Source organism: Lygodium microphyllum, chromosome 11, assembly GCF_053477565.2.
Source record: "Lygodium microphyllum isolate KBCC chromosome 11, Lygodium_microphyllum_v1.1.10, whole genome shotgun sequence".
Classification (NCBI taxonomy): domain Eukaryota; kingdom Viridiplantae; phylum Streptophyta; class Polypodiopsida; order Schizaeales; family Lygodiaceae; genus Lygodium; species Lygodium microphyllum.
In genome coordinates this window covers 143096179-143122182 of record NC_141145.1, presented here as the reverse complement: position 1 = coordinate 143122182, position 26004 = coordinate 143096179, and the positions used below count along the sequence as shown (strand labels likewise).

General features: G+C 40.9%; 1 protein-coding gene across 2 annotated transcripts in view; it reads left to right on the top strand.

Moving 5' to 3' along the window:
• PAS1 (FKBP-type peptidyl-prolyl cis-trans isomerase family protein) overlaps window positions 1-26004 on the top strand; it is a 268332-nt gene that overhangs the window by 90658 nt on the left and 151670 nt on the right. For both annotated transcript variants that reach the window (XM_087688278.1, XM_087688279.1), the window contains exons 7-8: window positions 24984-25042; window positions 25506-25590. In XM_087688278.1, coding sequence (XP_087544404.1) covers window positions 24984-25042; window positions 25506-25590 — 144 coding nt within the window. The remainder of the gene's footprint in view (window positions 1-24983; window positions 25043-25505; window positions 25591-26004) is intronic.

The window sequence follows — 26004 nt, the reverse complement described above, 5'->3', positions numbered from 1 at the left end:
CAACTTAGAGATTGTGAACACAATGAATAATAAAGTGAATGAATAATGAATAGATAGTGCTCATGCAACAAACACACTATGCTATGAATATTGAATCTCAAACTCTCGTATCTCTAGGATCAAGGCAGAGGTTATGGGTTGTGGAGTGTGTCGTATTGCGAAAGGATCTTGAATCACAGCAAAGGCAGCCTCGGAGTGTTGAACACCAGCAAGCGCAGCCAAGGAAGGCTACATCTGATATAGATGATAGTCGAGGAGAGAGAAAGACTAAAAACGCAGGTACTTGAGGAGAGAAAAAATTAACGAATGTACATAACAAGTAAATGCAAGTTGACTATGCTGGGTGATAGGTGGAAATTGATGGCAACAATGCAGATGCTAATGGCGATAGCTAGAGGAGAGAGATTGACAACAAATGTAAGCAAGATGATAATGGTGATAGCTTGTATTGATGGCGATTGGTCTTGGCAACAACAACAAATGCAAATTCCATGATGTTGGTGACAACTCTAAGAGGTAGGTGACAGGTACAGAGACTAGAAATAGGTGTCAAGTGATAGTAGACTGCGGTGGAAGGCTCTGATTGTGATGTCCTCTATGTATGGGGTGTGAACAACAGAGATATGGCTCCTAAAACGTGCAAAATCAATATTGAGGGAGAGTGGTGTGCCTATTTATAAAAAGTCTAGGGCACCCAAATTAGAGTTTTGCATGTGGGACATAGTAACTCTCTAGGATCACGTTTCTTTTCAAAATAAAGAGGTTTTCTTCATTAATTAAGTATGTTTTGGGGCTGTTTAAGTCATGCTAATACAATTTAGCTTAACATTTGGGTGCAGCAAACGCAAGAGTAGGATGTCAGATCAGTGACGACATGTATAAGTCAACACGTAGTAGTGATGGTGATATTTAGGGATGGGCGGCAAAAGGTGATGCATAATGCAAGTAGATTGGAGGTCGTGAGCTGTAGGGGGCAACGCGTTTGGTCGAAAGGCAGTGTTTTGGGTACCATGCAATGATAAACGCAAACTCCTAGGTATAGATAGTAGTCACCTTGATGACAACATGGTGGACATGGACGGAAATAGTTTGCATCCATGAGGAATGGGTGTGAGGGAAGCACTTGATGGTAGAAGACAATAGTGGACAGCTTTGGCTGAGGTATCCTCCAAATATGTGAGGTATGGCCGAGAAGCAAGGGCTTGATGGTAGAAGACAATGGTGGACAGCTTTGGCTAAGGTCATTCGCATACGCGGTATGGAGAGCAAAGCTCTGGCACCTACAAGCTGCAAAAACGAGATGAATATGTATTTATAGAAAATTTGGGTCCTCCCAATTAGGGTTTGTGCTTATGGGACACAGACACTCTAGAAACACATTTCTTTTTAATAAAATATTTTATTCATCATTAATTGAGCTTTGGGGCTGTTTTAATGAACCTAATGCATTTTTAGCTCAACATTACTAGCTGCATTTGTCCTTATGTAGGGTTTTCTAGCTGCATTTTCCTCATGAGAAACTCTATAGTGAGCATTTGTATGGTCAACATTAATCCCATGAGACATTACTATACATAGGATTTTGTATGGCACTTGCCATACACGGATATCTTGGGCTTGCATACTAAGCATACATGGTTGCATACCAAATATATTTCGTCCTTGCATCCCCCTTGCTGAAGCATTAACAACCATTGCTTGGAAAACTAAACCACCACCAAAGTAACTCGGTTGACCCACATGCATGCCTTGCTATTCAAAAAGCATTGGATTGGCACTTCCGAGTTGGCATTGCATATGCATCAATTGCCGCACTAGCATCATTTGCTTATGCTCATTACCCACATTTGGAAATCATGCTACTACATTGGCTCTTTCTTTGGTACATCTTGCTGTGCTGAAGCACTTGAAGATGATTTTCTCCTGCTGCCTTTGCTATCCTTCTTTGGGGAGTGCAAGAAGTACATAACCAAGGATCATTTGCCAGTTGCACAAACATTTCAGTTGCTTTCCTCAATTGATCTTCAAAATGGTCATCAAATTCTTCTTCCTCTTGTAGGTTATCAGCTCAAGAGGCCTAGAAGGACCTACATTTTGTTGTACACCGACATTATCTGCTCGCTGCCCATGGTGCTGAGTGCCTTGTCGAAGATTAGGCATTGCATTTCCCCTACATTTTTTGAATTTTCGGACTAAGAGGCATCATCACTGCAGCTTGATCCCATCTCACAATAAACAAACACTCTTGCTGTAATGCTTAGCTAAATACAATTTCAGCACTAAAGCAATGTTTCTGACTTTCAAACAGATGGTATGAGTCCAACAATTCAAGGGAGTTGTTGGTATCCCGGCAATGGAACCGTGTTACTAGCCTTCCTTGTTAGATAGGGTGGTAAATAACCCGATTAAGAACTAATTACAACAAGCATAGAATTCACATAATCTGAAATATAAATGTTACCAATCAATTTTGGACAATAGACTTGGTAGGCATTATTAGAGGATGGAGATTTGTTGGAGATGTCCATCCTCCTCAACCATAAATATAAATGTCCTGCCTTTCCTAGTTGCAAAGTTTGCTGAAACAATGTCCTTGCTAGAGAAGAGATCGATCCAAGTCTGAGAGGTACCTATATTTGTTCACCACTCTAGTGGAACTAGCTCCCGTGAGATCGTGTTGTCTTTGCCTTTGAGATTCTTGTGGTAACTTCTGGAATGCAAACTAACTTCCTATTGATACAACCACCTGTAAAGAGAATCTCTCCTATCATATGTATGTTCTTTGTCCAAGAATGTGCCCAAAGTCCAAGAATGTGCCCAAAGTCTAATCTCCAATAGTGATTGAAGAGAAGAGGTTGTCTTCTCTTCTCTTCAAAGTTTGACTATAGTGGGGTTAGTTGGTGAAGCCCTAGTAATACAAATCTCCATGCTCTAATAAGGGGAGCCTTTTCATAGTGGAGCATGGAGATCCTTTGCATTTTGACATTGCTGAAATTCTACCTTAACCACCATGATTCCTTGCATCTAGTTGACTCGCCCCTCATGTATACCTGATATGCTAGAAGTACCAAATGCTTTAGGAAACATTCCTATTGCATACTCTGGACCATTGCAATGTGACTATGCATGGGAACTTGCATACTATTGGCCGTACCAACATACATTTTCCCATATATTGCATGCATTACTAGTTGCATTTTTGTCATGTAGGCATTACTAGTTGGATTTTCCTCATGATCAACTCTATACAGAGCATCAACATGACCAATATTCATATCATGAGTCCCAAACACAATGGGTTGCATAAATGCATTGCCAAACATGGTGTTACCTTGTGCCACCCCAAGCATCATGCTATTATTTTTATTATACATAGGATTTTGTATTGCACTTGCCACACCCAGATACATTGGGCCTTACATACTATGCATAGGTGGTTGCATACCAATTACCTTTGGTCCCTCCATCCTCCTAGTTGAAGCATTAATAGCCATTGCTTGGAAAACCAAAGCATCATAAAAGTTACTTGGATGACCCACAATAGCATACATGCCTAGCTTTCTAGAAAGCAGTGGATTGGCACTTCCAAGTTGGCCTTGCATATGCATCAATTGCCCCACTAGCATCATTTGCTTATGCTCATTACCCACATTTAAAACATCATGCTATTGCCTTGGCTCTTCCTTCAGTGCATCTCTTTGTCTTGAAGCTCTTGAACACGATTTCCTCCTCTTGCCTTTGTTGTCCTCCTTAGGGCAGCTCAAAAAGTGCATAAACTGAGGATAGTTTGCCAATTGCACAAACATTTCAGTTGCTGTTCTCAATTGATCTTTAAATCGGTCATCAAATTCCTCTCTCTTGCAGATCATTAGCTACAAGAGGCCTAGGGCTTGCATTTTGGTCTACCCTAACATTATCCGCCTGTTGCCCATGTTGAGTGCCTTATGCCAGATTAGGCATTGCATTTCCCCTATATATTGTGAATTTTCAGACTGAGAGGCATCATCACTGCTTGATCTCATGTCACTATAAGAAGACACTCTTGCTTAATGCTAAGGGGAATACAATTACGGCACTAAAGCAATGCTTCTGACTTCCAATCAAGTGGCGTGATCCCACCAATTAAAGGGAGTTGATGGTATTGTGGCAATGGAACCATGTAACAGGCCTTCCTCTCGAATACAGTGGTAGTCAAGTTGTTTAAGAACTTATGGGACATAGAAACTGTCTACGAAAGTTTGATAATTTTGATGAAACTTTCGTGCTAAGTATGCTTAGGTTGTTTTAAAGAGATTATAAATATATGGTGTGTTTTTAATCTCTGTAGCCCCTCTAAGGCCCAAAACTAGAACCCAAGAGGGATTGCAAAGCATACCTCGTCCCATAATTATCCTAAGGCCTCCCACCCCAAAGCAACTATGGCATTAGACAAAGGGTGTAGGTCACGATTGCCCAATGACCTACGAAGATCATAGAGGTGATGATTATCTTACCTCGGGAACTAAAGGTCACCCTAGAGAGGCCAAGGCATTGGAAAAAAGATGCTCATCAGTTGTCCAATGGCCTAGTTGGACCTGCAAAGGTGATGAAACTTCTTTGAACTCTTTTTCTTCGGGGTTTTGTTATGATCCTATCAAGTAATTGTGCCTTAGGGGCAAATAGAAGGGATGGTTAGATTCTTCAATATTGCAAAATAAAAAGCAATCCCAACTACTCGTGGGTGTTGGTGATGAACATTGTATGGAGGGTATGTATGGGATGATTCCAGAACAAAAGTACTGTTGTAGAGACTTTCTAGTGAGTTGCCGTGAATTTGGTGGATTCAAAGTCAACCATCCCTTGACTAAAAAGGGATAAATATGCACAGATGCATGTTTAAAAAAAGAGAATGCCAATGCATGGGCTAGTGCAAGGGGCAATGCAGAATGTCATGCTCAAGTAAAGTGCTATGCAGTGGTTACACTTGGACAATGCCCTCACAAGGGAATTGTTGACTTGCCCAAGCACCCTTTTACAATCATGATCATCAAGTTGTTATGGATATGATTGAAAAGCACAAAATGTTATTAAAGAAAAGCTAACTAAAACCTTGAAACTCCAAGAGAAGAAGTTGCCCCCTCTCACCACTAGGGGATAGTGGAAGGGAAAGCTACAAGAAACCCCCTTTGTTAGGTTGAAGTAGAAGGGGAGGGAGCACCCATGCTGATCCAGTGTAGCAAGGATTGGTGAATCTTTTGATTGATGAGCTCCGTAAATATATCTACAAAATTGTGTGATGAAGGCATAAACCCTATGTGGATGGTGCCTATCTGAACATGCTCTTTGCTAAGATGAAAGTGTACTCTAACGTGCCTTGTCTTCGGACTGATGATGGGGTTACTAGCTAGTGCAATGCTCTTTGGTTGTCTCGCAAAAGACCACAGTTGGAGAGCCATAAGAAGATTGGAGCTTCGCTACCAAGCTCATGAAGTCGATAGCCTTTGTGGTGCCAGCATATAGAGCTCATTCTTGAGCCTCAATAGTGGAGGCAGCCGCCGTCTCCTGCTTACGATTGGACCAAACAACGGACACAGTACCTAGGAAGACCATGTAACCGCCATAGGAACGCCAAGTGTTGCAATCTCTTGTCTAGTCAGAATCTATGTACCTTGCAAAATCAAATCGTGGCCACAATGTAAACCATAAGAACAAGTACACAATACACGCAAACAAGGAATCCAATGTAACTTTTTTTGTGTATTGAAATAGTGACTAAGCAGATAAACATACCATGCCAAATTTGGAATCTTGTGAATCAACAAAAGAGCTTTTCTACCATAGATTGAGAGGTGTGTTTATCAAAGAGTTGACCATGGGGGATGCTTAGAAAGCTTCATAGTAGGATTAAGTGGAGTAGCCAAAGGCTGGTTCTAATTGGTGCAGTATTGATCCACTAATTGAAGGATGTATTTTTGGTGAGATACAAAGATTCCGTTGCTGAAATATCTCCATGCCTAGAAAATAGGATAGCCAACCTAAATCAGTTATCTCAAAGGTAGTGCAGAGCTTGGCCTTTATATTTACAATGGTTGCAGAATTTGAGTCTATGATACAAGCCATCAACATAGAACAAGATATAGCTAACCCCCTCAGAAGTGGTTTTGATATATAAATTTGGGTTAGAAGGGAAAGAATAGAAGCTGTGAGTTCGGAAAAACTCTTCCATCCAGTGGAACCGTGAATATGGTGCTTGCTTCATCCCATAAACAACTTTTTGCAAGCGAAAGACCTTATCTTTATGGTCTGAAAGAGAAAACTCGGTAGCTTCTAGGTTTCTCCACATAGACTTTCTTCTCGAAATAGTCATTCATAAAGGCACCCTTCACATCCATTTGATGAAGTTTCCACTGTAACTAGCAAATGGAATAATGCCAATCGAGCAATCGGCACAAAGGTCTCTTCATAGTCAATACCATGCTTCTATCGAAACTCTTGTACCACAAGGCGAGCCTTGTACTTGATGAAAGCTTCATAGGATATTGTCATTTTAGTGAGAAAAATCCACATAGTCTCAATGATCCACTAAAGTCTATGTTTCATTTTGGTTAATGCTCTCCAGCTCCTTTCCATTGCCTCCATTGGGCATGCTTTAGAGCCTCCTGTTGAGTGTTCGGCCCAAAGTGGACTATATACTTTGTCATAAACACAAATGCAGGTGTAGCAATGTGTGCGAGCCTATTAGATCTTCTAGGTACCTCTAGGATGGACTTTGATGGAGGGATCCCCAAATCTTGTGTGGTTTATTGGTAACGGTGAGGTAATGGATCCCTAGGAGGGGGCATGGGAGTTGAAGCCTCTACATGAGTAGTTACTAGACTAGGCATAGACGACACTAACTCAGGTAAAGTCGGCTAAGGAATTGGCTTGGAAACCAACGCAAGGGATTGCACGATATCCCTCTTGTTAAAGATAACATCTCTTTGTGTTCGGGGATGAAACAAATGATATGCTTTAGCCTTGTAAGAGGAACCTAGGAAAATCAAGATCTCAAGTATGAGCGCAAGCTGTCCTATCTTGTGATCAAGAGTGTGCATGATTGCATCACTACTGAAAACTCTAAGGCGGGAGATGAGAGGCTGAGTACCAAAGATTGCCTCGAAGGGGTCTTTTGAGAGACTACCAGAGTTGGGCAGCAACTAAAGGTGTAGACACCGAAATGTTAACAACCTTAGTCCATAGATGCTTAGGTAGCTTTGTTGTGAACAACATAGAGCATGCCATGTTCATTATAGTCCCATCCATATGCTCTATGACTCCATTTTGACAAGGGGAGTTGGTAGAGGTGAGCTAGCATTGAATGTCATGCTTGTGTAAAAACTTAGAGAACTCGTGGAAGATGAACTTATTACCACCGTCACTCGTCATAGTATCTATCCAGACAACTCTCTTGTATAGAGAATTATGTTAAGGCGTAAGATTTATGCTATAAGAAATAGACCCCCATATATCTCGAAAAGCCATCCACAATGAGAAAGAAGTACAACGCGCCATGAATGGTGGTGGTCGATGCTAGTGCATAAATTTCAAAGGTCAACATGAATCAACCTAAGAGGCCCCTCAATTGTATGGGCGGAGTTCTTATGAAATTCGAGTGCAGGATTGTTTCCCAAGCTGAGACAAGCTTTACAAACATCCTTGGATAGCTCCTATTCGCACTAAGTCACTTCATGACACTGTGACCAATGCTACTAGCACCTATCTAGATGTCAAATGGCATAACACTTATCCTTTTATGAATGATTGTTGTCCTCATCAATATCCTTAGGGGTAAAGTGAGGAAAATACTCTTGAAAAAACGTACCGACTATCATGAGGACATGTATTTTTGAAACCTCACTTAACATGTGGATTAATTTTTAATCACATGGTTAGTAAATGTTGCACATGAGAGGTGCAACTGGGGTTAAAGTATATTTACAAGCCCGGGACCCGAAGAAATCACGGGATGTCAAAGGCACAAGTTGTTATAAGTTATGCCGCACACGTACTTGGTGGTATTTGGTGCTAGTTGTTGGCCTAGGGCATCCAATTGGCCATAAGTGTTAGTTGGTGACTGGCGCAGAGATACTCGGGAATGAAAGTTGCCTAGCCAATTTAATTATTGAACAGTCAAATTATTTTTCAGGGCACGGAAATAATTATTAGACTAATTTTTAGTATTGAAAGATTGAAAAGTAATATTTAATTATGGATAATGTTGGAAAAACCATTTGGGAAGGCTACCACTTGTCACAAATGCCCGTGCAAGACTAAAAAACGTCTTTAGAGGCTGGAGAGGCATTTTTAGTGTATTCAGCTTGCAAGAGAGAGGAAGGAGATGCTGCTGGTTTGATTTGCAGCCATTGGAAGACCTTTTGAGGCAGCCAGGGGCAGGGGAAGACCAATCAACAGCAAGTGACAGCATCTACAGGTTGTTGAGACAGGGTAGCAGCAGTAAATGATAGAATTTATTCAGTTCTTTGCATCTACAAGCTATTGAGACAGTGCAGCAACAGTAAATGACAGATTTTCTTTAGTTCGCGAAGAAAGTCTGAATTTTCTCTCTCATTTTCTAGCCATTTCACAGCCTTGCTCCGAAGATCTTAGCATTTGGATCCTTGGAGATTGAGAAATTGCGAATTTCTCTGTTGTAAACCCTAATTTACAGCAAAAATTAGGGTTTAATAACAACAATCTCGGGAAGCTTGCCAAAAATTGGAAGCTCCAATACTTGGATTTTTCAGGGTTGAAGGTGAATTTCAGCTAAATTCAGGTGGAGGATTAGCCAGCCATTGAATTTGGGGCATTTCCATCGTCGATCAAATGGTTGAAGGCCAATTAAGTGCCCGAATCAAGAGGCAAATCAGATTGAAGACTTGTTGGTCACTTTGGACAGCAAGGGGAGTTTGGATTGCGAAGGGGATCGGGAGAATCCCATTGTAAATCAACTTTTTCTTCACTAAAGCTAAAGAAATACCGAAACGGGTACCAATTTTGGGACCAATCGGGTGTGCATTGTCCAAGATCAGTAGGTAAATTTGTATTTTCAGATTTGCACTAACTGTTTGCTATTGTAATTAGGTTGTAATCAGGGATTTATCACCCATCCATGGAAGGAAGGCTGGTTACAATGACTTTTCAATGGCCTCTGCCTTCGGGCAGTTTTTCCAATTGACCGAATACTTGGGATAAACGGTCCGGCAAGTGTCCAAAGGTCAATAATCAATTCAAGTTTGAGTGGAACATATTGAGTAGTATCCTCAAGCCGTGCGACTTCCTCAATTGGAGCAATTAGTTGACCCATCTCCAATCATTCTTTCAAATGTTTAAGGTCTGAACTTGGATTTCCGAAGGTAAAATCCAACTCATAGAATATGTTACTTACCTTCTTGGTAATTTGGTAAGTACCATAATACCTCAAGGACAATTTATAGCACTTGATACTAGTCATCGAATTAGAGTCCTTTGGGACTTTAAGATAATCACACATACCCTCTTGGAGCTCTTGAGGAGTACGATGTTGGTTAGCATAAAACATGGCACAATTATGGGCCATTTTAATGATTTTCCTAGCAATTGTCAACATCTCCTGCATGTCATACAGAAAGTCAACTACAGACTACATTTTCACCCCTTTGAGCTGTATGGTAATTGGTAGTTTCAGCTCATAATCATACGTAAGCATAAAGGGGCTATAATTGGTAGCCAAGTGCTTAGCATTATTATAAGTAAAGTCAATTTGAGGAAGGTAATGTTTGCAATAAGGTTGCCTATGGGAGACATATGAATGCAATATATCCTCCATGGTTTGATTTGTTCTTTTGGTTTGTCCCTCCATTTTAGGATGCTCCAAGGATGACATGGACAAGCAAGTTTGCAATTCTTAGAAAACTATTTGTGAGAAATGGCCATTGAACTAAGATCCCAGTCATTGACTATTTCATTAAGTAAACCATAAAGTCTATAAAGTTGTTCAACAAAGAGACTAGCCAACTCATGGCCTTTCAGGATCATCTTTGTAGAGATGAATCAAGCCATTTTTATCAATTAAGCGACCGGAACCTGGATCGTCTCATGACTTGGATTCATACGGGGCAATCCTATTTCAAAATCCATAGAAATATTAGTTTATTTTCTATCGAGAATTTGTAAAGGATACAACATCCCCACTTATTTGTGCTGTTAAACTTTATTAAGCTAATGCCATGGGCTCTCACACACATAAGGCTCGACCATAGTCTTGATATGCGGCTAATAAAAATTGGGAGTAACCAAGGCAAAAATTAGGTGTATGCCAGAGTATCTTGCGCTCGGTGCATCATAATAGATTAAATTTTCTTGTGCATATCTTGATCATTGAGTACACATGCTTTGCCTTATTAAAAAAATAATCTATTACGAATGAAATACTTTTCCACCATCTTTTTCTCAGTAGGTAGTGTTTGAGTACCCAAAGCGACAAGCTTGTTGGGCTACTAGATCCCTCTTAAATTGATTGCCAAGTCTTACCAATGTGAAGATCATTTTGGCAATGCCACAGAGAGAAATATAGAAAGAAGTTGAGATTTTGGAGAAGGATGAGGCATTAACTTTGGGTTTTTGACTAAGAGCATAAATAACTATATTAGTTTAATCCTTCCTATAATGTATCTCGAAGTCAAATTCCTATATAAGCTTTGCCCATCTCGCTTTGCTGCCACGGAGATTAGGTTCATCATAAAGGTATCTCAATGAATGGTGGTTGGTCCAAATAATTATTTCGATGCCATACAAATAATGACATCGTATGTTAAGTGCATGGATGATTGCTAATAGTTCATTCTTTTGGGTGGTGCTATAATGTGTTTGGACGCGTTGGTGAGCTTACAACTCTCAAATGCAATGGGTTGGCTGTCCTGATAAAGAACATTTCCTAAAGTATAATCGTTCGTATCCGTATGAACCTCAAAAGGTTTATTTGGATTGATAATTTGCAATATTAGTGCAATAGTAACCGGCCGTTTGAATGTTTGAAAACTTGGATTGAGCTCACTAGTCCAAACAACTGGTGGACTAACGTGCTTTTTCTTGCTTTGGATAACCTTGAGAAAATGTCTTACGGGTTCAATAATGTGAGTATAATTCTTTATGAACTACCAAAAAAATCCAGTAAATCCTAAAAAAGATTTTACTTGCCTTATGGTATGTGGAATAGGCGAATCAAACATTACTTGTCTCTTTTAGGATCAATCTGAATGCCATCAATCAGGATTACATGACCAAGATATAAGAGCTCTGTGCGAAGAAAATCGCACTTGGGTAATTTTACAAACAATTTCTCTCGTTTTAAAAATTGTACGACAATATGCAAATGCCTTGTATGTTCCTCCTAGGATTTATTCGACTATAAATAAGAATGTCATCGATGAAAACGACTATCCACATTTTGAGATACGGAGGATATAAATCATTTATTTGCTCGAAAGTTGTAGGTGCATTGGTCAATCCAAAAGGTAGGTCTAGGAATCGATAATGTCCATACTGTATTCAAAACAAAGGTTTCAGGACATCCTTTGAAGCTATCCATCTCTGATGGTAATGGGACCAATGATTAATTTTGGTGAACTATCGTGCAAAGTTCATCTATAAGGTAATATACATCCTAGGTAATGGATACTTATTCTTGATGGTCATCTTATTGAGACCTTTATTATACACAATGTAGTACATTGTGCCATCCTTTCTTTTAGCGAGAAAGATAGCCACCCCATGGGTATTTACTCGGTTTAATGAAACCTTAGCTAGGTAATCTGAAAGTTTCCTAGCTATCTTGTCTTCCTCTTTTAGACTAAACCTATAAGGTTGCTGAGAGACTACATTAAATGCATTGCTGATCAGGTGTTGGAGGTGCCTTGCAGTAGGTGACTACATTAAATGCAGGCTCGAGTAGGCGGATTTTAGGGTCTTCTTGTGAAGAAAATCATATTTCTCTCTCATCTTGGTTTTCTATCATCTTCTCCAGTAATCTCAAAAGATCTCAGTATTTCTCAGCTACTTGGAGCAGATCTCAGTCAAATTTGGTGGATAGTAGTAGGACAACCTTGTTCTGGGATTCCAATGGCAATTGGAAAAGGTATTGCATATGGACCAGTGTGTGAGGATTGCCCAAGATTACAGTCATGATGATCGAGATGCAAACAGACAATGATATGAAAGGATAGATGTCATTGAAAGAATGTCGATTAAATCGTGAATGCACCAAGAGAAGACGTTGCGGTCTCTTATCCTTGGACGGTGGAAGGGAAAGCTATGGGAACTCTCTCTCCCCATCATGCTGAAGTAGAAGGAGAGTGGCACCCATGTCAATTAGGGGAAGCAATTAGTGAAGGATTGATACATTGATCAGCTTGGTCAAAATGTTTGCAAAATTATTCGATAACTGAAGAAATTCTAGGTGGATAGGCCCTAGCTTCACCTATTCTTTGGTAAAATGATAATTAACACCAACACGTTTGGTCTTTGGAATGATGATAGGGTTACCAGGTAGTGCTATCTTACTCTAGTTGTTGTAGAAGACAATAGTTTGTGTGCTACATAGGATGTGTAGGTCTGCCAACAAGCTCCCTAGATAGATGGCCTCTCTGCCATGTGGTGCCATCATAGAGATGCTAATACTCATCCTTGGAAGTGGAGGCATTCATTGTTTCTTGTTTGTGGCTGGACCATACAATTAGAGCCATGTCTAGGGAGAAGATATAGCCACCATGGGAATGATAGGTGTTAGGATCTCTTGCCCAGTTAGAGTTAGTATACCCTTGTAACATAAAGCCCTTACTACATACATCAGAATGCACTTAGTCCAAGACATTGGACTTACATCAGACACCAAGGTAAAGTGAAATTTTTATTTGCTGTCCAAACTGACACTCATTACAGAAATCAAGTTTAGAGCCTTTTCCATCAACCCTCTTCAGAGAGGTAAGGACATCAAGTCCTTTTTGGCTCATATGGCCTAATCTCTTATGCCATAACTCCAAGTGGCTATAAGTTTCAGCAACTACAAGAAACTTGCCATTCAAGGCTTTACAGTGCAAGCAATACAAAGTGCCCTTCTTGGTTCCTTTTGCAATCAGCATGGAACCCTTTTTCACTTTCCGTAAACCACCACCAAACAGTGTGGTGTAGCCATGCAAGTCAAGCTGATCAACATATAGTAAACTCTTTTTAATGCCAGGCACATATCTGACATCTTTCAACACAAGCTCTTGACCATTGTCTAAAGACAAGTGTAATGTGCCAATCCCATCAATGCTACAAGCATGGTTATTTCCAAGATACACCTTTTCATAACTGCTTGCATTGTACATAGCCAAACACTCCAAGCAAGGAGTCACATGGAAAGAGGCACCAGAGTCTACAATCCAAGTCTGAGTGACACCATCATCAATTGACAAGAGTGCATAAATCACATCAGCCTTGGTAATCTGCATATCCTGCATGTGACATACAAGGGCATCATAATCAACTGCACATAATACATCAGCCTCTGTATTTGAAAGCTCTTCTATGACCATGCTAGAGGTCACATTGGCCTTCTCTTTGCCTTTGGTTGTCTCCGATACATCTTTCTTTTCTTCCTTCTTCTTTTTATCTTTTGCATTCTTCTTTCTCTCTTGTTCCTTCTTGTAATACCTGCAATCAGGTTTCTTGTGGCCCTTTCGACCACAGTGATAGCAAGTAATGCCACTCTTTTTCTTTCCTTTGCTTTTGCTCTTGTTTCTCTGCCCTGCATTTGCATTTTTATTTTCAGCCTTGCCTCTTACATTATAAGCTGAGTTGTTGCTTTCTCCACTAGACATACGTCTATAATTTCTTCATTCAAGATAGAACCCCTCACTCAATCATATAAAAGATTGGGGTTATTGTTGAGTGAAACCAGCAAGGTTTCCCACGAGTCCGGCGGTGTCATGATCAAAAAGATCACCCTCAACTTATCATCAAAGTCTAAATTTGCATCTTTGAGTTGATTTAGAATCCCTGTAAATACACTCAAGTGCTCAAGTGCAAGCTTTGACTCATCTAGTCACATATTCACCTACTTGCACATTAAATGCACCTGATTAACAGGTGTAGTGATCTCATAAGTAGTTTTCAGCTTCTCCCATATTGCATAAGACACCAATTAGGCTCTGAAAGGTGTTTCGCCGATCCGACAAGAAAGCCATGTGAAACCTACTACCATGCCAGTGTCGTGCTAGAGCTTGAGGTTCATGTACCCATGGCTTTAGCATGGACAAGTTACCCCCCTTCCAATACTCCCTTGATGCACCATCTCTTGATTTGAGTAGGTTAGAGATTCACAGGATCATCAGGATGGATCTCACCCTGTTGGATGTCAGACATGGTTGATGCGAGGGCAGGAGCTAGGAACAAAGATGGCTTCCTATCGCAAGCATTTCCTTTGTACTACGGATGATGGATTTATTGTTCACCCCAGATACATGGACACCCACCTTTCCCATGTGATCAAATGTACTATTGGCTAGTTGCGCACCTCCTCACATCAGCTAGAGATTGAGAGTATCTAAACCCTTAATGTCTGTCAGATAGTCATCAGTGACACCCATCTTTATGTAAACCACAGCCTTTTTATTCACTTTGGCCCAATCTGCATTAGACATTAGTGCGGGCATATCTTCCTACAAGGTATCCTCACAATCCTTTAGGAACAAAATGCCTTGTATACGATCTTTCCAAAGGTCAAAGCCATGACCATCAAACCGTTTGATCTCCATCAAACTCTTGATGTTTGAACTGGAAGAAGCTGCAGCCATTTTATTAAGAACGCAAGAGTAAATGCACTAATTTGCAAAAGCACAAGTTGTACTAGCAAAATGCACTGCTTTTCTTTCTCAACTAGAAGTAAAATTTTGCTGTTTGTACATGAACCAGCCAAAGAATGGACAAAATATGCAGCAATTTACCAAATTCCGTGCAAATCCCCAAAATTTCAAATCCAAAATTGCATTAATGTCAGTCAATTTGACCAAGCTGAGTAAAGCTTTGCCAATACATAAAAAGCCTCAAATGTCTGGGATCTAATGTCAGGAAATTTTACTCAAAAAGGAAAAATTTCGACAAAATTGGCAAAATCCCCAATTTAATTTGGTTTACCTCTCACAATGTTTGCAATTTTTGACTCGGAATTTACTGTCAGGCCTAGATGAGATCAAATCTGGGAAAAGCCCCAAATTCTTTGCCTAGATTTGCACAGATTTTGAAACTTTCCACGCGTGAACTCCCTCAAGGAAGAGGATAAAGGAATTCAAGGAAAAACGAATTTCTGGTTTATAAAAAATGGCGGAAAGGGGGTCTGTTGAACCGTCAAGCGGGTCGCATGGCACCGCCTGCTGTTGTGTGAGGTCCGGCTGCAGGTGCGCTGACCTGTCGTGTGGTGCCCCGACTTGACACTGCCTGCCCACTGTCGCCCAGTCGCTCGCCAATCGCCTATCGTCGCCCAGTCGTTGGTTGTCGCCCAACACGCTTCAGCCCGCGCTGTCCATACCGTCATGCCCAATACGCTGCAGCCTGCGCCTGACTGCCTTGTCGCCCGTCACATGACCACTATGCCTGCCCGCCAATGGACCTCTTGCATCAGCTCCCCGACACACTGGTCGCCAGGAGCTCGAATTGTTTGAAGGTCGTGTTCTCCCTTTGCTCTGATACGAGTTGTTCGACCAATAGGGGCTCAGTTGAGAGAGATGGAGATCGAGCAGGAGTGAGCATGTGAGCGTGACGGCTGAAGAGAGTGTAAGCAGAGTGAAAGGTACGAGCCGATTCGAGTGTACCAACAATGTGTTGGTACACAAAGAATAAAATGTATTTATACTTAGGGCACGTAAAGGGTGCGTTCACATGTACAATGTGCATGTACTATACACGGAGGCTACCGGGCCTTTATATCCCAACAACACAAACAACCCAAAGGGAAATAATGTGCCTATGTTTGAAGATCCCACCAGTGGTATAGAAGAGTTTGAGGCGAACTTTCCTCCTGGTTCTTCTTGTTGGATGTGGAGCTTTTAGATCAAGGGTTAGGTTTCTTCAGATAGTACCTAGCTCCGATACCTTGTAAATAAATACTCGATCACCAAAGATTAATACGTGTATGACAAAACACAAAGTGATAGTAGAAGAATAGAAAGGTGAAGATAGCAACTTAGAGACAATGAAGATTGAAGAATGAATAATGAATAATATGGTGCTCAATGCACTAAACACACTATACAGGAGTGAATACAAAACCTTGAACTCACATGTCTTTAAATGAACTGTGGCAAAGATAATCTGGAGAGAGTGTCATACTTTGAATGGATCCTGAATCGCAGCAGGAAGCCTCCAAATAGTGACCAGCTGTGCTGTAAACAGCAGTGCAGCTTCCTCTATTCTGAAAATGCAGGCTGCACCAGATGAGGACTGATCTGATGAGCCGTGCAGCAGTTTTGACATTGAAAGCAGGGAGGCAGTGTGGAAGCAGGGTGACAAGCGTAGACTGAAATTACAAGTCTCAGATGCAGGCAACAATAGATCTGTTGACCTCAGTAGTGTGAGCTGTGCAGAAAATGCAGCCTTTGCTGCAGGTTCTTGGCATAGTTGCCTTTGTACGTCGTATGGTACTGATCATAACATACGATACGGCATGCTTCCATACAAATTTGTACGGTCGAATTGACCATTTCCGGCGACCACGTTTGGTGCATTCCTGCATGTTCCTGCAGATTTTTGGGTTTGTTTCGTCTTGCGTGGCACTTTAAGGGGGTGGGAAGCCTTGAACACTTCAGCCCCGTCCCTTTTTCAGCTGTTCACTCCTCCCCTAGCTCCCTTGATTTCGTGAAGCTCTAGCCTTTCACTCTTTCCTCTTTTTTGCACCCTCTCAAGGATAAAGGTTCAAGCTCTCCCATCCCCTATCTCACTCTTGCTCTTTCAACCTTACCCCAACCCTCTCCCTCTCTTTCAACTTTCAAGACATAAGCATCTGATTCTCTCTCTCTCTCTCTCTCTCTCTCTCTCTCTCTCTCTTTGAGATGGATGGGAGCATATGGAAAGACCACTGGTCATGATGATCTCACGCATGATACGAGCGAAGAGCTCGACCCCACATGAGATTATCAGAGCTGAGTTGGGGGCATCACCCATGGTGGCTGAGGCCTTGGTTCAGGCAGTGACTTTCATACATAGACTATGGGAGCTCCCCCAAGATAGATACCCACAGCTAGCCCTGGCCTCTTCTAGACAACTAGTAGCAGACGGTGACAGACACTGTTGGTATGCTCAGATGAGCACATGGATGCGTCTACATGGTCTGTAGATTGACAGACTACCCCCCTTTGACTATAGCCTGGATTGCCCTACACTTGACCTAAGCCGATCAGAGCTAAACCATGTGATCAGAGCAGACATACTGAAGTTAGATACGGAGAAGACCTGGATCCGACCCCCCTCGCCCCATGGCACGAGGATGGCACACTACCAGACCCACTTCCTCCAGGTATCTGAGGATGGTTTCATCACCCGACCCAATTACATGGACACACAGCTGCCTCATGGACTACGCACAACTATTGGTCAGATCCGCACCTCATCCCACCACCTGAGGATTGAGACAGGCAGATGGGAGGGTATACAGACAGAAGAACGCATATGCCCACTATGCGACAGAGAGCCAGAGACAGAGGAACACTACATCTGCAGATGCACTGTATATTACGACATACGAGGTAGATACCACTGTCTGTTTCGAGAGGGTTTTGGACCCCTGAGACGGATCATGCAGTATGAGGATCAGAGATGCTTGGGATTTTTCCTCTTGGAGCTCCAGAGGCGCAGAGCAACAATTCTACGGAGTAGGAGGCCCCCACAGCTCGGCTCACATAGACAGAGAGCAGTCACTGACTTTTTCATGGATACACGACAGAGTATGGCAGATACCACTACTACTGCCACACAGCCTATAGGAATACATCATCATTGGACCTCATCTTCTGTAGGTGTCCCTTTGGATAGAGCAGTGGCACTTAGCCGGTCTAGGCGCCCATGTCCACCCGGACGAAGGCCTAGACATCCACACCACAGACAAATTAAAGCCATCATTGAGCGCCACAGGAGACAGATGCCAAGACGCCTTAGCTATGCAGAGATACACTTCCCTAGAGAACAGACATATCATTGATGGAGAGTTTTCCTTTCTCTACTCTCACTTTCAGATCACTGACATGTTTCCCTTTTATGGGACACTATTTCATTTCATTTCATTTCCTTTTCAGTCTTATAGGCATGTTTTTCATCTTTCTTCTCGTTCTAGATGAGAAACACACCATCATCATTGTATGTACTGTTTTGGTCTCATAGGCCACATTGGCCTTTTAGAGACGTTAATATACTCTCTCTCTCTCTCTCTCTCTCTCTCTCTCTCTCTCTCTCTGACCTCTCTATCCTACATTGGCATCATGACTTGTGAGAAGCACGAGGTCTTTAATTTGTATGCCATCCATATGGAGAGGGACACAAAGAAGTCCAACTTCCACCATTGGACGTACAAGTATTACGGGAAGGGCTATACAAGTGGTGTGACTGGGCTTCTCCAACATCTTTTCAAGACCCCTGGGGGGAATTTGCTCCATGCCTCTAAATATCACGGATGAGATTCTTGCCAAGATGAGAGGGGATGCACTAGAGGAGGAGGAAGTGGCGTATCATCACCAACTCCTATGCCTACTAATGAGTAAACATCGAATGTGGGCATTTCTTGAATGGATGCGGGAGAGGTCTCTACCATTGGTGGCGGGGGCTCCACATCTTTATTCAGCTCTTGCAAAAGACAGAGTGGGGGTTCCTGTGGGATTAGCGAGGCAATCCTTTTTGTCTCAAGCTCCTGCTCATGTGCTTGGGTCGGTTTCTTTCTTAGAGAAAGGCAATGACTTGGTGGATGTTGAAATTGTACGCATGGTGATTGAGTGCAATCTTGCATTCAATATCCTAAAGCAAGAGCAATGAAAGAAAATGGTAAAAGCCATTGCCAATGCTAGTTCCTATGAAGGATAGACTGGCCTCTCACATATAATGATATAAGGACGAAAATATTGATGAAGAGACGAAGAGGATTGATAGAGTCCTTGATCCCATTGAGGCTGTATGGATAAAATATGGTTGCTCCATTCTCATTGACAGATGGAGTGATTGTAAGAAACAGGGTATCATCAACATACTTGTCTTATGTTCAATTGGCACTTACTTTTTGCAGGCCGTAGAAACCAGCAAGAGTGAGAGGAAAACGTTGAGCGCATTCATCTACTACCACATTCAGCAAGCTATCATTGAGATATACATTGTCTTTTGAATTTGTGTCAATTTCTTTCATTATAATTTATTCATAACCATCTATCTCCCTATTCTCTCTAATATCTATCTCGATTCTCTCTTTTGCCAACCGTCTCTTGCTTGACTCTTGAATCTTGGAAGTTGAATTTTTTGAGACTCAACTTTCTTTTTCTCTCTTTAACTTCTAAGTATTGTTAGTAACTTGTAATTTGTGGTTGTATGTGGGCCCCTCGAATGTGGTGCAAGTTGTTACCAACAATGCATCAAATGCCAGTGCATGGGCCGTTTGCTTGAGGCCGAGTTTCCTAGGATTGTGTGGACTCCATGTGCACGCCATGGTTTGAATTTGCTCATGGAGGACATTGGGAAGCTGAAGTGGATGAAGAGGGTAGTCCATGAAGCTACATCGATTTTCACCTTTTTTATGGTAAAGGTAAAGGTGCTTGTGATGTATCATGAGCATAGCACACTCAAGTTGAAGAAGTCTTCTTCAAGTCGGTTTTCTTACATCTAGTTATTGCTCGAGTGCCTTTATGAGATGTAGTCTACCTTGCGCTAGATAATGGTGTCCAATCTATGGAATGAGTGGGATGAGGATAAGACAAAGGAAGCCAAAGCAATGTGGCGCTCGGGCCTCAATGAGCAGTTTTTGTAGAAAGTGCATGCCATTTTCATTGTTGTGTCTCTCTTTTATATGGTGTTACGTATGAGTGATTGCGAGGGTCCACCGTGCGCCTTCTCATTCACTTCTTTAGAGTGGCATTGGTGGAGGCATGTGCTTGCATGGGGATCATAGAGACATATCTTGCATATGTTCTAGAGATAATAGAGAGGCGATGGGCATGGATGCATAAGCCTATCCATGGTTTTGTAGCACTGTTAAATTTGGCCTATAAGTCGCTAGCAGTCATGCACAATAGAGGGCTTTGTTCAGACCAGCTTGCATATTTGACCCTTGTGGTCCCCGTGGATGATCCCAAGGTAGTGGTGGAGGAGCTAGGATGCTATGCAGATTAGCGATGACATGTGGCTTTTACTTCTCCCACTTGTTGGAGGAGAGAGTTATTTGTGTGAAGTTTCTATTTTGGTGGTAAAACTTTGAATATATGATGGAGATCGTTCAATCCTTAGCCATGAGAGTCCTTGCTGAGGATTGCTCTATGAGTACAGGTAAGAGAAACTGGAGTGTCTATTCTCTTATTCACACAAAGATTTGCAATCAGCTTAGCACATGATAGTTAGAGCGGCTAGTCTAGTGCCGCACTAACTTGCACATGACGAGGGCTATGATGAGCGTGGATAGTCTAAGGTAGGTAAACACTTAATCATAAAATTTAAAATTTGTTGCTTTAAATACTTTAGAATTTAGACTTGAACATTTAGAATCTTATGTCCATTGTGTAGGTGAATGTTGATATATTTAATTTGATGGGCAATACTCTTCAAGTGTACATCAGGAGGTTGATGTGGAGGAGGAGATAATCCTTACGGAGCTCTATAGAGAGCTTACAATAGTAGATACTTGTGACACTCGCAGTCAATGTGCTCGTGGGCGAGTAGTGTGAGTAGGTGGCAGTATTGGTATGGTCATTTAGCGCCCTCTGAGATCGAGGAGGGATGGTTTGAGTCATGAGTCGCTTGCAGACATATGTAAGGCGGGGCTCTAGTAGCTCCCATCTTGTGCCTCATGATGACATCACCCCCTTGCCTACAGAGTGGGCATCTAGGGAGTCATCATTTGATGATGATGGTAACCTCATTAGTGAGGATGAGTATGAGAGTGTCTCATCATCTGATGTCGAGGAGTCATCTTCAAAATCTCTCGATGAGCACTCAAATGGTTTTGATGATGATGATGATAGCGATGCCTCTTCATAGATTCATAGGTCTCTCTCTTTTTGTATCTACTATCATTGTATCCAGATTCCACTTTGCACTATGATCATTGATCCATCATTAATGTATAAAAATGACGAAGATTGTAACTTGAATGAAATGTAGCTCAATTGTAGTGCCATGGCTCGAAAAGTGGTATGCAAAAGTATTGAATCCATTCCACACATGAGCAAAGTGTGCTCTTATCCAACTGTGATGTAATTCATGCCAAATAAGTACAACTGGATAGAGAATTGTGTCTGAAATGGGAGGTGCCAACAAATTAGAGCGAGGACTATTCAACAATATTGAGTAGCACCATCAAATTTGAGTGAGGACTATTCAATAGTATTTGGTAGCCCAATGAAGGTAGAGCTAGCAATCACTTATGTACAAGTGGATGGATCTCCATAGCAAGTCGCATTTTAAGGCTCTTTTGATAGTCATCTATGTATCTTATTTTGTAATCAAATGGCAATTTCCACTTTAAACGTGTGTTCTATCATGTAATGTTTTGTAGTTTTTTTAAAAATCAAGTTAAATTTTCTTTTTGTACTAATATCATGGTGTACCTTATGAAAATATAAGGTACCATTTAGTACCTTATTTTATCGTACTGTATTGTATCATACCTTTCGTACCTAACAACTATGGTTCCAGGCAGTGGGCTGTGCTCAAAAGGTGAATGTCGGCTGATGTAGGGGCCTAGCTGATGGATAGCACCATGAAGTGACGTTTCCACTTGGAAAGTGGTGTAGAGAGTGGTGAAGAGGGTGCCAACAATTTGCAAGGCAAGGTTGGGGCTGAATGGTGGGCAGCTTTCTATTTACAAATGAGGAGTCTCACAAATTTAGTGTTTTGGCTCATGGGACATAGACACTTTGGTTGTTCTCTAGAAAGTTTGGTTTGGGTTTAAGGGCTAATTAAGATTTTGACCATACTCTTGCCATCTTGTTGACTTGATTATGTATGAAAGGATTTTATTGCTTGATGCTGACTTGATTATGTATGAAATGTTTTTATTACCAATCAAGCAATATTGAGATACATTGGAATGTCTATGCTTGGTCTTACAGTTCATCAGCTGTTGTGAAACATTAGAATAAGCTTAGGATGCAGTAGAGGCCAATGTGTGCCTATGAGGGAGCACTACTCCACCATCATTTCAAGAGCTGATGGGGCTTCTTGTTGAAGAGGAGTAAAAATGGAAATATCTTTAACAAGTTAAAAATCATGCATGCTTGGGGAAACTGCAAGGGAAGTTAAGGTGAAACAATCCATTTCAAGTCACCTAACTCAACAAAACCCAAGAGTAAGGACCAAATTGGAGAATTAGCTCCATTTGTAGGACAACGGGAAGGAGAACCAAGAAGAAAGCAATTGTTGCTATCGCAGGAAGCTAGGGCATCATATTCAGGAGGTGCAAGAAGTGGCCAATCAAAGAAAAGATTTGTAGAGAATTATGTATTTTTGCTTCCTTTTCAACACCTACAAAAGCAAGTTTTGCATGATATGATTGGTGCTTTTTACTATTGTGGTTATTATCTAAAAGAGGACATGTTGGAAACCACATTAATGATAAATCTTGTCCTCCTTGGTGGTTCAAAACAGGAATCTCTAAGAACATCACATATATCGAGTATGTACTTCAAAGCTTTTGTTCAGCTATATCTAGATAGAAGGTGCAATGTGCTAGTAGTAACTGTAACTTGTAACGGAAATAGGCACTATATTAGTCTGTGTTGCTAATGGAAGGGATGTTTGCCTTTGTGAAGTTTGTATACATGCCTTGTCTGAAAAATAAGAATTTAGTAATGGATTTTTTTCTTTGAAAAAAGAAAAGACTGTGGGATTGACTTTCTTTCCAGATAAACAAATTGTTCAGGCCCCAAATAAGGAAAATTTGTATATCTGAGTCCCAAATTGGCATTTTGCCTGCTTGAAAGTCAAAAAATTGAAACTGAACCATTTCAGAAACTCTGAAGCACGTTCCAAGACCATCAAATGAAGGGGACATGAGCACCAAAATTGTTTATGTTTTTTTGTTGTGTGTTTTATTTTGCAGTTTATGAGCTCATCTCCTTTTGTGCTCATTCCTATCTATGCCAATATGTAGGTTTATTCAAGCTTTTATCCATCACACCATTTCTCGTTCCATGCTTCTCTCTTGCTTTCTATTCCCTAACTGCAGGTAGTTCTCTTTGTTTGGAGCAAGGTGCACCATGATCAGGGATAGTGAATGGAGTCATACAAGTATCATGAACAATTATGGAGATAGTGGTAGCTCAAAGTTGTTGTAATGCATATATTGTCATTGGCCTTAATTTAGATGGGGAATGTGGCCAAAGTCAAGACGCATCTTTAATCTTTACAATGTGAGTGGTAAAGTCATGGATAATTGATTATTGCTCCCGTGCATGGTGGTGTTTTTGTGAGCTTTGACCTGTGGAGATGCGAACACCTTTTGGTGAGCAAGAGGCATGAAGATGAATGCGCTCGGTGGCTGACTTCTACCTTAGTGCCTAAAGCTGGATTGAGGATGTAAAGCTAGTGGTTCTTCAAGTAGTGCCAACAGTGATGTGGATTTAGATGCAAACATGTGCTTTTCATGTTGTGGGCAGAACATGTGTTTTGAGCCATTAGCTGGATGGATTATCTAACAGTGTCAGCTTGCTACAAAGAGCCAAGCTGGGGAGGTAGAGATGTAATACTGAGAGGACACTCCGGCTAAATGTAGATAGACTATTTTATGTGAGGGATGAAGGAAGAGATCCATGTATAATATTAGTATCCTCACTTGAAGGCACCTGAGTCTATTGAAGGTGAGCGTATCTATAGGCATATTTGGCTTCTGTTTTTGGAGATTGGTGTAAATAATGTAGTTAATGCTAGAGAGTTAAACAAGATTGTGTAGATTCCATTTGCATCACATTTTTGGAATTTGTTGATGGAGGATCTTGGGAAAATTTCATGGATAGATGTGATCTTCAAGACTTGAAGGAGAACCGTGAAGTTTGTTCTTAAGAGTCCTAGAGTCCATGCTTGTCACAAGGCTAACAATGACGTAGACTTGTTGAATCCGTTAGCCACCAGATTTGCCATCTGTTTATAGTTGTGGAGAGGCTTATGAGAGTTTGTCAGGGCTTAATGATGACCACCATTACTACGTCCCTTTGATTGGATGTCTCACTACCGGGTTGTGAGTGGCCTAGGTTCAACTAATTTGTTGGTGGAAGAAATATAGGAATTGCTGCTTTGACATTGGTAAGTAAACAGTGAGCATGTGGTAGACTTTATTCATATTGATGCTTTTAGTTCATGTTTTTATATATTTATGAAATAAATCCTGACATGCTAATTTTGTACATTTGTGAATTTTATATCCTGGAAGCGTAGACTATTTGTATGCTTATTCAATCTACATTAAAGCTAGCTCTTAGTGAATTTGAGGATCATAATAGAAGCACGTGTTCACTAGCAATCTCTATTCAATTTAAAGTAAATCTAGCTCTAAGTGAATTTGAAGCAGCATACTGGTTTCTTTCATCTAGGCATAGTTGCCAATAAGAAACCCATATTATAAGGTTAGGAAAGATGTTTCATACTTGAGCATTTCATAAACATATGAAACTATTTCAAACTTTAAAAAAGGCCCTACCATGAAGATATTTGTGAGCTTTTGCAATGATCATAATTACATGGCAATTAAGGAATTGTGTTTTAACTGCTCACAGATTCTAAGGGAGGGTGAGGGGTGGGAAACACCCAGACAACCGTATGAAGTTAGAGTCTGGTAAGAAATGATGATCAAAATGCTCTGATTATATGCAACATTTTTTGAATCATTTCAAAAATATGTAAAGTAATATTTGATAGCCTATGGCACTGATCAAATATAATGCTTGCATCTTGATGTAACTGCTTTTCCCAGTGAATGTGAACTTTGAAGTATTGGCTAGGGTTGTGGAAAACTCCATGTTTTTAAAAATCCCAGCTGGTAGTAAATGTAACCTTGTCTGCCATGTGCAATCTCAATACTGCGACTTGGTGTGAAGTAGGTCAGAGAAGCATTCTATGAAGTATGGATCTTTTAATCTTTCATTATAACTAGAAGACTTCTTTGAAATCGAGAGTCCAAATTACAGGACATAACGTTGGGGGGTTTTTCTTCTTGGCATAATGGTTTAGTACATCAGAGCTAACACATTGTGTAAGCTGATTTTGCAATTATATATTTAACATGTTATATTAACCAGGTTGAGCTGGAAAAGGAAGAACCAGGAGGATTTTTCTCCATTGCAACATAAAGAACCCTTTCATTTTACTTTTGGTAAAAAGGAAGTAAGCTGCCAAAGCCTTACTATTTTGATGCTATATCTATAATTCTCTCTAAATACTCTTTGTCCTGGATTTATGGAGAAACTTTTAAAATGCTTCTTTGTATGGCCATTGAAGTACTTTTTTTGATCTCTGATACACGGTGAGATGCACATTATATTGAAGAAAGTATAGCCTGCATACATTCAAGCACGAGTAAAAGAATGTAAACAATGTGATATCTCTCCAATGTTCTTTGTATTATCAAGGCGAGTTCCAATGGCCCAACTACATAGAACGAGTTTTAGCAAGAAGTAGCGAACACACTATTTGCATCCCTTAAATCTCCAGCACATTCGTGAGAGTGTTCATGAGAGTATGCGGGGACCTTTGCAACACACAAATTAGGGAATTCAATGCTTGCCTCGGAGCCATTAC